This window comes from Anomaloglossus baeobatrachus, chromosome 7 (assembly GCF_048569485.1).
Source record: "Anomaloglossus baeobatrachus isolate aAnoBae1 chromosome 7, aAnoBae1.hap1, whole genome shotgun sequence".
Taxonomy (NCBI): Eukaryota; Metazoa; Chordata; class Amphibia; order Anura; family Aromobatidae; genus Anomaloglossus; species Anomaloglossus baeobatrachus.
In genome coordinates this window covers 62,349,043-62,362,270 of record NC_134359.1, presented here as the reverse complement: position 1 = coordinate 62,362,270, position 13,228 = coordinate 62,349,043, and the positions used below count along the sequence as shown (strand labels likewise).

The 13,228-nt window shown below is 44.1% G+C and overlaps 1 protein-coding gene across 1 annotated transcript in view; it reads left to right on the top strand.

The window, feature by feature from the left end:
- WIPF1 (WAS/WASL interacting protein family member 1) overlaps positions 1–13,228 on the top strand; it is a 113,416-nt gene that overhangs the window by 72,315 nt on the left and 27,873 nt on the right. Inside the window, exon 2 of the mRNA XM_075317357.1 lies at positions 11,468–11,545. Within this exon, the coding sequence (XP_075173472.1) occupies positions 11,501–11,545 (45 nt within the window). The 5' untranslated portion in view covers positions 11,468–11,500. The remainder of the gene's footprint in view (positions 1–11,467; positions 11,546–13,228) is intronic.

The following is a 13,228-nucleotide window of genomic DNA, read 5'->3' as shown; positions in this document are numbered from 1 at the left end:
TAATAATAATATTAATAATAATAATATTATTATTAACAAATACCTCCAATTACAAATGTAGTATAGTTCTCCTGATATAGTCATGTCTCTTACCTCATGTACAGGGCATTGTCAGCTTAGGTATCCATTGTTAGGTCCACTCATATAATGACAGTTAGTTGCTCGTGGTCGTAACTATAGATGCCTAAGCTGTAATGCCCTGCATATGAGGTAAAAGATATGGCTATATCAGGAGAGCTATATTACATTTCTAATTTGATGTATTTGCTATTATTATTATTCTTACACCTACTATGTATTGGGATACGTATTGCACCTATCTCCACTTATCTCCTGCCTGGACTGCTGCAACCCCCTACTCCATTCAAACAGTCTCGCACCCCTACAATCTATTCTTAATTATGCTGCATGACTAATCCATCTCTCCCCTCGCTATTCCCCGATCTCTCCTTTCTTCCAATCTCTTCACTGGCTTCCCATTGCCCAACAACTCCAGTTCAAAACCCTAATCATGACCTACAAAGCCATCCACAACCTGTCTCCTCCCTACATTTGTGACCTAGTCTCCCGGTACTTACCTGCATGTAACCTTTGATCCTCACAAGATCTCCTTCACTCCTCCCCTCTTATCTCCTCTTCACACAATTGCATCCAAGATTTCTCCCGTGCCTCCCCCATACTCTGGAACTCTGTGCCCCAGCATATCAGATTCTCGCCGACCTTGGAAAGCTTCAAGAGGAACCTGAAGACCCACCTTATCCAGTCTACAACCTGCCGTAACCCTCAGTCCATCATAGCGCTGCACAACCAGCTCTACCCTCATCTACTGTATCCTCACCCATTCCTTGTAGACTGGGCCCTCGCGGGCAGGGTCCTCTCTCCTCCTGTACCTGTCTGTGCTATGGAATAAATGGCACTATAATAATAATAATCATAATAATAATCTGGATCCGGCGCTAGCCGCTCCATGGTCTGAGCTTAGCTAGGAAGAGGACTAGAAAGATGAGTGGTGGAGCGCACCACTAATACTGGAACAAAATCATATGGGTGCACACTGGTGCGGAAAGAGGAATCAAATGAAACAGGGAAAGAAAAGATTCCGCACAATCAATCAGGGGCACACCAGTAATATAATATATAAAAGAGAACACCTTTATTTGTTGCACAGGAAAGACATCTTAAAACTTATTTTAAAAACATACATAGAGACAAAAACACCCACTGAGCGGGACCAAAAACCCCCAATCTCATAACAATGAATATGGCAATACAAGTATTAAATACAATACAATGTCAAAAGAGTTATGACAGACCAAACCCATAGGTGGTGCAATATCAGATATCAAGTGTCAGGTATTAATCAATAGATATAACTAAAACATAGGAATGCCTGAAGAATATCAAACACTGGTACCAGCATGTGTTGATGCACATATCACAAAGTTAATGTGTCCTTGCAAAAGCAGCGCAATATACTAAGGTGAATAGACAATATATCTACAAGTATCAATCACTAGTAGTAGCGTGTGTTAATGCACACATCATGGAGTTAGTATGACCCTGCAAGAGCGACGCAATGAACCGAGGTGAGTAGACACTATATAGGTATCCAGAGATGTAATAGCGTGCAGATGACAATTAACACATCCTAAAAATATGCACAAATACGATGTTTATAATGAAAAGGCAATAATACCATCTGATAGCTGATGCCAATGTGAGACTCTTTCCTTGAACTCCTGAGATTGAAAAACAATGGTGGACTCCCACCAACCTAGAAAAAGGTTGGCGAAAGATGGGGCACACCGTACGCCCATAGCCACTCCTGAGATCTGTCTATAATAGGTCCTATCAAATAGGAAAAACTTATGGCGCAGGACGAAATCAAGGAGGTCCACCAGGAAAGAGTCATGCATGCGGTCTGAGCGATGCTGTAAATCCAAAAAATGGGTGACCGCATGCATACCGTCTGGGTGCCGGATGTTGGTGTACAGTGACTCAACATCACATATTACCAAGAGTGCACCGGAAGGAATAATAATGTCCTTGCAGATCTTGATGAAGTTGACGGTGTCCTGGACAAAAGAGGGGAGCCGGTTCACAAGTGGTTGGAGGAAAAAGTCCACATAAGTGCTGGCTTTTTCGCAAAGGCTCCCTATACTAGCCACAATGGGCCTGCCAGGGGGTCTGGAAATGGATTTGTGGACCTTGGGGAGCAGGTAAAAGGTGGGAACAATGGGATCGGGAACCCACATGTACTTGAGCTCTTTGTCGGAAATAATACTGAGACGCTGTGCAGAATGTAATAGCAGTTGGAATATAGATTTAAACACTTGTGTCGGGTCGGATGGTAGCTTGATATAAAAATCCGTATTGTTCAACTGTCTATGAGCTTCCTCCAAGTACATGTCGGTAGGCCAGATCACCACGTTCCCACCCTTGTCCGCCTCTTTGATAAGAAAGTTGTTATTCCCCTTCAATTTTGAGATGGCTTGCCTTTCCTGTATAGACAAATTGGGTGCCCTAGAGATGGCAGATGTCAGTTTGGCAATATCTGCTGTAGCCAATTCAAAAAATATTTTGATGGCTGGCACCAGGGAAAAAGATGGAATAGCCACAGATTTGTTCCTTAAGGGGAAGTGTCTCCTACCTGGTCCATCCGTATTCTCCTCCAACAATTCCAGCAAGTCCTGGAAGGTCTGTCGTTCGTCTGGTGTCATATTGTCCATAATTTGGGGTCTCCTATAGATGACCTGAAAGACGAGGTTCCGGCAAAAGAGGTAAAGATCTTTAGTCAGAGAGAATTTATCAACGGCATGAGTGGGTGAAAACGTGAGTCCTCGTTCCAGCACAGAGATCTCTTGTGGAGAGAGAGCATGGGTAGAGAGATTAATGATCTGCAGAGAGTCACCTACCTGGGCCTCGGTGTCCGTGCTGGTGCCGTTAATAGCCGGACCTAGAATCGGTACTTCGTTTTCCTGAATGGCATTTGGCGGTGGCTGTATCCTTGCTTTCTTCTGGTTTTTCCTCTTGCGACAACCCCTTCTAGTCCTACGTCGGGGTCGCTGCTTGTTGATAAAAAATCATTTCTGGTACTTTAATTGCATGTCCATCACCCTCATGTGCAAGTATTGGATGCTATCTCCGCTTTTTTTAAAACGATTGGATGTGTATACACATCTCTAGGGTGCAGTAACTATCATCCACAACCCTGTTATTTGTGGCTGGATTGACCTGTCAGGGCATCTGGTGTCACTTTGATTCTACCCCTGGTATCCTAGTTGTATGTACACTATCTCCACGTCCAAATATCAGATGGTATTATTGCCTTTTCATTATAAACATCGTATTTGTGCATATTTTTAGGATGTGTTAATTGTCATCTGCACGCTATTACATCTCTGGATACCTATATAGTGTCTACTCACCTCGGTTCATTGCGTCGCTCTTGCAGGGTCATACTAACTCCATGATGTGTGCATTAACACACGCTACTACTAGTGATTGATACTTGTAGATATATTGTCTATTCACCTTAGTATATTGCGCTGCTTTTGCAAGGACACATTAACTTTGTGATATGTGCATCAACACATGCTGGTACCAGTGTTTGATATTCTTCAGGCATTCCTATGTTTTAGTTATATCTATTGATTAATACCTGACACTTGATATCTGATATTGCACCACCTATGGGTTTGGTCTGTCATAACTCTTTTGACATTGTATTGTATTTAATACTTGTATTGCCATATTCATTGTTATGACATTGGGGGTTTTTGGTCCCGCTCAGTGGGTGTTTTTGTCTCTATGTATGTTTTTAAAATAAGTTTTAAGATGTCTTTCCTGTGCAACAAATAAAGGTGTTCTCTTTTATATATTATACTAGAAGGTGGCCCGATTCTACGCATCGGGTATTCTAGAATTTACGTATTGTGTAGTTCATGTATGATTTTTGTTATATATATATATATATATAGATGTTGTTGTGTGTAGTTACCAAGTGTTTGTGTAGGGCGCTGTACATGTTCTGGGTGTTGTCTGGGTGTGACGGGGGGTGAGAGCGGTGTTGTATGTGTGTTGCGTGTGTTGCGTTGTTTGTGGAGCGCTGTGTGTCTGTAGCGTTGTGTGTGTGTTGCGCGGTTTGTGTGTGTGTGGTGTGTTTTGGGGGGAGGTATGTTTTGTGCAATGTGTGTGTTGTGCGGTATGTGCGTATATTTGTGTGTGCCGCGGTGTTTGTGTGTTGGGTGTTGTGTGTGTGCAGCGTTGTCTGTGTGTGTGGGTGTCTGTGTAGGGCAGTTGTTTGTGGTTCCCAGTGTGTGTGTGTGTGTGGTGTGTTGTTCAGTGCGCGCGCGTGTGTGTGTGTGTGTGTGTGCATCAGCCTCTCTTCTCTCAGCCTACCTCTCCCAGCCTCCCTCCTCCCAGCCTCCCTCAGCATCAGCTTCCCTCTCCCAGCCTCCCTAAGCATCAGCCTCCACCAGCATCAGCCTCTCTCCTTCCAGCCTCCCCCAGCATCAGCCTCCGCCAGCATCAGCCTCTCTCCTTCTAGCCTCCTCCAGCATCAGCCTCCCTCTCCCAGCCTTCCCCAGGATCAGCGTCTCTCCTCCCAGCCTCCATCCTCCCAGCCTTCCCCAGCATCAGCTTTCCCCTCCCAGCCTCCCTCAGCATCAGCCTTCCCCAGCATCAGCCTCTCTCCTCCCAGCCTCAGCCTCTCTCCTTCCAGCCTCTCCCAGCATCAGCCTCTCTCCTTCCAGCCTCCCTCAGCATCAGCCTCCTCTTCCCAGCCTTCCTCAGGATCAGCCTCTCTCCTCCCAGCCTCCTTCTTCCCAGCCTCATCCTCCCAGCCTCCCTCAGCATCAGCCTTCCGCTCCCAGTCTCCCCCAGCATCAGCCTCCCCAAGCATCAGCCTCCACCAGCATCAGCCTCTCTCCTTCCAGCCTCCCCCAGCATCAGCCTCTCTCCTTCCAGCCTCCCTCAGCATCAGCCTCCCGTTCCCAGCCTTCCCCAGGATCAGCCTCTCTCCTCCCAGCCTCCTTCCTCCCAGCCTCCCTCAGCATCAGCCTTCCCCTCCCAGTCTCCCCCAGCATCAGCCTCCCCAAGCATCAGCCTCCACCAGCATTAGCCTCTCTCCTTCCAGCCTCCTTCTTCCCAGCCTCATCCTCCCAGCCTCCCTCAGCATCAGCCTTCCGCTCCCAGTCTCCCCCAGCATCAGCCTCCCCAAGCATCAGCCTCCACCAGCATCAGCCTCTCTCCTTCCAGCCTCCCTCAGCATCAGCCTCCCGTTCCCAGCCTTCCCCAGGATCAGCCTCTCTCCTCCCAGCCTCCTTCCTCCCAGCCTCCCTCAGCATCAGCCTTCCCCTCCCAGTCTCCCCCAGCATCAGCCTCCCCAAGCATCAGCCTCCACCAGCATTAGCCTCTCTCCTTCCAGCCTCCCCCAGCATCAGCCTCCCCAAGCATCAGCCTCCACCAGCATCAGCCTCCCTCGTCCCAGCCTCCCCCTCCCCCTCCCAGCCTCCCCCAGCATCAGCCTCTCTCCTCCCAGCCTTCCCCATGATCAGCCTCTCTGCTCCCAGCCTCCTCCAGCACGCCGTGCTCCTCTGCCGACACTCACACACACCCGATCGCATCCACTCACACACACCCGATCGCATCCACTCACACACACCCGATCGCATCCACTCACACACACCCGATCGCATCCACTCACACACACCCGATCGCATACACTCACACACAAAGACACACACACTGACGATATTGCACATACGCGCTGATACTCACAACATCCGGGGATATCACATGCTTCTGGCCATGTGATCCCCCGGCAGGTCCTGGAAGCTCACAACAGCACAGTATCGCCGCCGAGAAGCAAGCGATATCCCAGGATGCTGTGAGTATGTGGATGCGATGTGATGTGTGAGGTGTGTGTGAGTGTGATCTGATTTGTGTGTGTGTGTATGTGTGTGTGTGTGTGTGCTGTTATGTGTGTGTATGTTCCGCAGCTGCAGGACCTTGATGTGTGGATGCGATGTGATGTGTGAGGTGAGTGTGATCTGATTTGTGTGTGTATGTGTGTGTGTGTGTGCTGTTATATGTGTGTATGTTCCGCAGCTGCAGGACCTTGATGTGTGGATGCGATGTGATGTGTGTGTGAGGTGTGTGTGAGAGTGAGTGGGAGCCGGTGTACACTGGTAACTATGATACACATCGGGTAACTAAGGGACCTTAGTTACCCGATGTGTATAATGGTTACCAGCTTTCACGGCCTCCGTCAAGATCCCAGCATCGCAAGGTTATGTCTGGCGCTGCCGGGATCCTGACGGAGCCGGTGTAGAAGCAAGCGATATCCCAGCATGTTGTGATGTGTGAGGTGTGTGTGAGAGTGAGTGTGAGAGTGAGTGTGATCTGATGTGTGTGTGTGTACTCACCTGGGAATCGGAGCTCCCTGTCAGTTGGGCCAGAGCGAGCGTGCATTGCGTGAGGGGGCGGGGCCTGCAGAGAGCCGGAGCGAGAGGCCAATCCGTGTGGGGGGGCGGGGCCATGGCGAGCCCAGCGGCCAATCAGCTTTGTGTCACCGTAAGGACATGTCACGGTGACACAATGTCACCGTGACACAATTTTGGAGCATGACAGACAGACAGACAGAATAAGGCAATTATATATATAGATTACTGGTGTGCCCCTGATTGATTGTGCGGAATCTTTTCTTTCCCTGTTTCATTAGCTAGGAAGAGGAGTCATAACCATTCCTCCAGCAGCAAGACCGCTGAATCTTGTGATTGGCTACAGCGATCAGGGGACTTGAGCAGCGCAAGAAAAAGAGAAAAACTCACCACAAAGATGCTGGTATCACCGCACCCGCATCAATGAACTACTTGAAAGGACCATCAGTAAGACCTTACGGTCGAAACACATCAACAGGGTTTGTCCCCACATGATTTATTTTATGGATTGAAATCAATAAAGAAACTTTTTATCTCATGGAACCACTGAAAAATATTTTCTTTTTCCATTGACTTGAGCAGCGCGTCAAGTGAATAGGTGGTGGATCTGCAGTACTCACCCGCGGCCACTGTAGTGTTGATGGGGTCGTTGTTTCGTCAGCATCTGAGAACTTCCTGCTGCTGCTGGCGCCAGCAACAGCTAATTGGAGAGAGGCGGGGGGCAACTGGGTGTAGCACCCTCCCCGTTCAAATATTGATAGCCCATCCTAAAGATAGAGCATCAATAAAAAAAAGTAGTGGCCAACCTCCTTAAATATTGAGTCTTATTTACAATGCTTCATGGGAAGTTGGCAATAGCAATGTATGAAGATTAAGGATCTGGAACCTGACTTTTGGGAGCTCTAACGGCAGCCTGTATTCTGTCAGCGCAGCGCGGGGCTGACATAGTCAGAATGAGATTATCAACATTCTATGACAGTAATTAGTAATATATGTAATCACCATAGAAAATGATTTGCACATTTATACCCTCTGGATGAACATTTGGTTACTGTTACAATTTTAACACCTTGAAATGAAACTCCTGAGAGGTGTGATTGAGCTGACGCTTCGGGCCGTGTGTTCCCCTCTCTCGGTGAGGCCGGGGCTGTATCATGTCAGTCAGTTCCTGTAGATGAAATGAGTGTGCATCAGAGGAACAGGATGACTGTGGGTTTTCAGTGAACACTAACCTTCCTGTTATAGCGCTTTTTTTATTTTTACAGGAAGCCAGTATATGTGACGGGAAGCATTAGGCATAAAAATGACCTAAAGTTGTCTCCATTTTCACTCTTCAAATTATCGTTTATTGTAGGATTCAGTAAATACAAGATTGCATATTATTCTTATTATTATCATATTATTATTAATTATTGTTATATCATTATTATTAGTGTTGTCGTTTTATTATTATTATTATTATTATTATTATTAGTAGTAGTAGTAGTAGTAGTATTGTTATTATTATCATTATTATTCCTATTATTATTGTTTTTTATTATTATTATTATTATTATTAATACTACTACTACTAATAATAATCAATAATAATATAATAATAAACCATTATAATTGGAATAATAATGATAATAATAACAATACTACTACTACTGCTACTACTACTACTACTACTAATAATAATAATCATAATTAAAAAAACAACAATAATAATAGTAATGATATCATAATAATAGTAATAATAATATATCATTATTATTATTATTGTTTTTTATTATCATTGTTATTATTATTATTAATAATAATAATAATAATATATCATTACTATTAGTATTGTTTTTATTATTATTATTGTATTATTATTATTATTATTAATAATAATTATTATTTAAGTAAAATAAGCAATGCAGCAAATTCAGGTAAAAATTTATTAGAAATAAAAGGGAAAAAATCTGCATGATCATCAGAGTATGCTGTGGATCTGCTGCGTGCTCATTCTTGAAAAGAAAAACTAGAGATTTTCACCATAGATTAGTCTGTGGACACGTTTATACCCAAGGTTTGATGTTCAGACCAAACACAGTATAAAAAAAACCAAAGCAGAGTTTGAGTTCGGAGTTCGGGTGCATTACGTATGCTGACCACTTGCGCAGGCATCGCTGTGCTCAGGTACACTTTGTGCTCAGCTCAGTGTGAGCCACTTGCAGTGTTTGATTGGCTCACGCTGGGGATAACAACAGCATGATCGGATATAGAGTGCACACCAAAAAAATAAAAATGGAAAAACCCGCTCACCTGCCCTGGAAGTGCTCTGTTTATGGCTGGCTGTATGTTGGCTGAGACTCGAACAGTCCAATCAGTGACTCCCATTGGCCTTCAGGTCAAGTCCGGGTCCCAAACTGAACTTTACTGGTTGCACCCTCTGATCCGAAAGTCCGCAGGTCCACTCATCTCTACACATGTTGCATTTTTATAGTTTTTTTTTTTAGTTCAGATTTGTCATAACCTGAAGGGTTTCCTGATGCCAGCAAAGTCAATGACAATCCTGAAGTCTCATGAACACGTTGAGTATTTTCTCCTTGCAGATTTAAATCTGCCTCATGTCAATCCTTGCAGCAGACTTCACCCATTCTAATGAGTGGGAAAAATCTGCACCAAAAACATGCTGTAAAAATGCACCGAAAGAGCAGCAAAAATGTGTCAGGAAGCCAAAAGCTCAATGTATTTTCCTGCCAAGAGATGCAGAAATGTATGCACCAAATCCTAAACATGCACATACCCATGGAGCTCATGGACAAGACTGATTTTCTTGTATGAGTGCTATGTCTTTTTTGGATGTCTTGGATGTAGACTGTAAGGTGGTGAGAGAAGGGTTAAAACGTGCTGCCGTGGAGAGAGAGACAAGTCCGATATGTCCTGACGATTAATTTTTAGACTGGAAGTTTTGGAGACGCTATCTCCTTCATCAGGTCAAACTTACCTTTTAGTCATAAAGGGTGACTATTGACTTATGATTAGTTTTGGGGCATTTATTCATCTGGTCTCTTTATTTTCATGGTATTCTATGCGAGTGGTCCTAACTACATTTATGTTGGGACTATGGTTTCCGTATATGTCCATCATGCTGCACTTGGGTGACACATAGATACCACCCATGGGCTGTCTGCTTATTCACTGACCCATTGATTTTAATGGGGGACTTTGATCCAAAAATCGGATGAACATCAAACACCTGCTAAATAGAATGTCCCATAGACTATAAGGGGTACAAGTCCCACCAAGGACAACATCTGCAAGGAGTTTGTATGTTCTCCCCGTGTTTGCGTGGGTTTCCTCTGGGTTCTTCAGTTTCTTCATACAGATAGGGAATTTACATTGTGAGCCCCAATGGGGACAATGATGCCAATGTATGTAAAGCGCTGAGGAATTAATAGCGCTATATAAATGAATAATAATAATTATTATTATTATTTTACACATCCACCTCAATATGTAGGATTATCCCTACATCCCAACATCAGGTAATGACCTGCACTTCCCTGTTTATGGTCAGAGCTCATTCCACATGCATAAGTATATATGGAGGAAATGGTTTATAGTCACCCGGTAGTTCTTATAACTCCATCTACTACTATTCTCCCCTACACACACAGATGTCTAATATCTTATATGTATATGGACTTTACTGCACTGATGGACCTGTACTATTGCCGACATGCAGCTGTAAAATGAGGAGTGATATCAGCATACAACATGTTTCTCTAAAAATAACATAGGGTCTTATATTATTTTTGCACTGAAAGATGCGCTAGGGCTTATTTTCAGGGGGTGTCTTTTTTTTTTTTTTGCATGATCAACAATCCACATTAATTCTTGAACAAAAAATAAATAAAAATGTATTCAAATATAGTCATATCACATTCTGGAACATCAACATAACTCTCCAAACCCTGCGTGTAACACGTCTATCTATCCCTCTATCTATCTATCTATCTATAATGTATCTATCTATCTATCTATCTAATAGAAATACTCACCTTCTCGTTCATCGCTGACGCATCGCTCATTTTCTAAAAATCGAACGTCCTGTTGTTCATCGTTCCCGTGGCAGCACACATCGCTCCGTGTGACACCCCGGGAACAATGAACACAGCTTACCTGCGTCCCGCCGGCAATGCTGAAGGAAGGAGGTGGGCGGGATGTTTACGTCCCGCTCATCTCCGCCCCTCCGCTTCCATTGGGCGGCCGCTGTGTGATGTCGCAGTGACCCCGAACGTCCCTCCCCCTTCAGGAAGTGGGTGTTTGCCGCCCACAGCGAGGTCGTTTGGAAGGTAAGTACGTGTGACAGGGGGTTACAGCATTGTGCGACACGGGCAAGTAATTGGCCATGCCGCACAAACGATGGGGGTGGGTGCGATCGCACGACAAATTGAAGCGTGTAAAGCAGGCTTTAGACTCCTGCAATTAAGAGACCTTTTGGTGGCAACCTTGTCACATGATGTGAAGTCACAAAGGTCCTTAAGCAGTGTTATCATCAGGATATAAACGCTGGGTTCCCTAGGAGAATGGAGGCCCTGTGAAATTGCTCACTTTGCTCTCCCTTCTCCAGTCCTGCATACCAGCCTCTCTCCTGTTCAGTTCTTTTAGACTCCTGCAATTAAGAGACCTTTAGTCACATGACTGTGAAGTCATCAAAGGTCCTAAACAATGTTAACTCTTATACAACTGCTGGGGTCCCTAAGAGAGTGAGGGCCCTGAGAATTTGCACAGTTTGACTCCCCCTAACACCGGCCCTGACTGTAACTAGGGCTTATTTTTGGAATAGGGTTGGTATTTCAAGCATACTCCAAAATCATTGTAAAATCATGCTAGGGCTTATTTTCAGGAAAACACGGTAGATATTTGAACAAAACACATCTGATTATTCATGTGTATTAAAAAACCTCTATGTATCCAGTTATCCAAATATTCAGAAAAAAAAGTATATTGGTGCATGTACAGTAATGATATGTTCTCATTATTTGCAGGTCCTGGACTCGGTACAGTGAACCCAGTTGAAGATGCCGGTGCCCCCTCCCCCACCTCCTCCGCCTACACTTTCACTGGTAAGTTTTTAAAGAGCATCATTGATTAATAAAAAGATATACCGAGGATTCATACAATCAGTATTTAATGCATTTTTTATGGTCCATTAAGCTTTATGGCAGGATGCTTTCTTCTCGCCTGAGCAAGTCTTTCTTGCAGGAACGTTACTACATTGATACCGATATTTGTCCTGGGCCCTGGGTGAAGAGCACACGTATGATATTATTAGGGTGAAGAGCACACGTATGATATTATTAGGGTGAAGAGCACACGTATGATATTATTAGGGTGAAGAGCACACGTATGATATTATTAGGGTGAAGAGCACACGTATGATATTATTAGGGTGAAGAGCACATGTACGGCTTAGTATTATTTGGGGGAAGAGCACGCATGCGGCTTAGTATTATTCCAGCTCCCTTTCCTGATATCCGGTGGACCTATATTATAGACTACTGTTGACTTCATTTATACCATACATTCCAAATCTAGTGGATTCTAGAATTTACAGCACTTTCTTGTCCATCATGTATAGTGGACATGATTTTGTTATGTAATATATAAAGCTGAGTATATGTATGTATGTATGTATGTGTATGTATGTGTGTATGTATGTACAGTATGTGTGTGTGTATGTATGTATGTGCAGTATGCGTGTATGTCTTTGTATGTGTGTATGTATGTGTATGTATGTGTGTATGTATGTGTTTGTATGAGTGTGTGTGTGTATGTATGTATGTACAGTATGTGTGAATGTGTATGTATGTGTGTATGTATGTATGTACAGTATGTGTGTATATATGTGTGCATGTATGTGTGTATGTATGTACAGTATGTGTGTATGTACAGTATGTGTGTATGTATGTATGTATTTATGTATGTGTGTGTATGTATGTGTGTTTGTCCACTAAAGGAATCTGCACCGTCGCATTTACAATCATTAAATTTTGCACAGCCACTTCATTTGACTCATGGAACATCATAGACTATATTTTGAGGGGAAAATTTAACCCTGCGCTTTACAGTTATTTGCCAAAAAACCTGCTTCCATTAAAGTCAATGGGGCTGTGAGCTACAGGTCATTAATAGGAGTTCTGATTGGTTGCTATTGGCAACGAAGGACATTGTTAGTATAAGAAGCTTATGTGTCGGTGGAGAGAGACACACACAGAGACAGACACACAGAGACACACACAGACAGACAGAAAGAAACAGGTAGAGACAGGCAGACAGACAGAGAGGCAGACAGTGAGAGAGTGGATGAGAGTGAGAGAGACAGAAAGACAGTTAGTATCCTGGGCAACGCCAGATACTACAGCTAGTTGTGTATAATTAAAGGGAATCTGTCACCACTTTGACCTGTTTAAACTGTTAATATGAGCATACAGGTTATAGAATGCTGAAAACTGTCCTACCTTTATGTCTCATATTAGATACCTTCTTGTGGAATTATCATCTTTTATCACTTTATGTAAATGAGCTCTTCCAGGCTATGGGGCGGATGCTGCCTGGAAGATAACTCCGCCTCCAGAGATTATTTTAAATAACAGGGGTGTTACCAGTGTGATGTGTGATGGCCACTCTCTGCTCTCACTGCAGAGCTGTATGTGACTTCTGCAGTTTCCTCTCAGCTTCAGCCTCCAGCTTTCAGGCAGACACTGTTACAACATTGCTGCAGTGAAGCAGAGCTCAGGGAGCTGCAA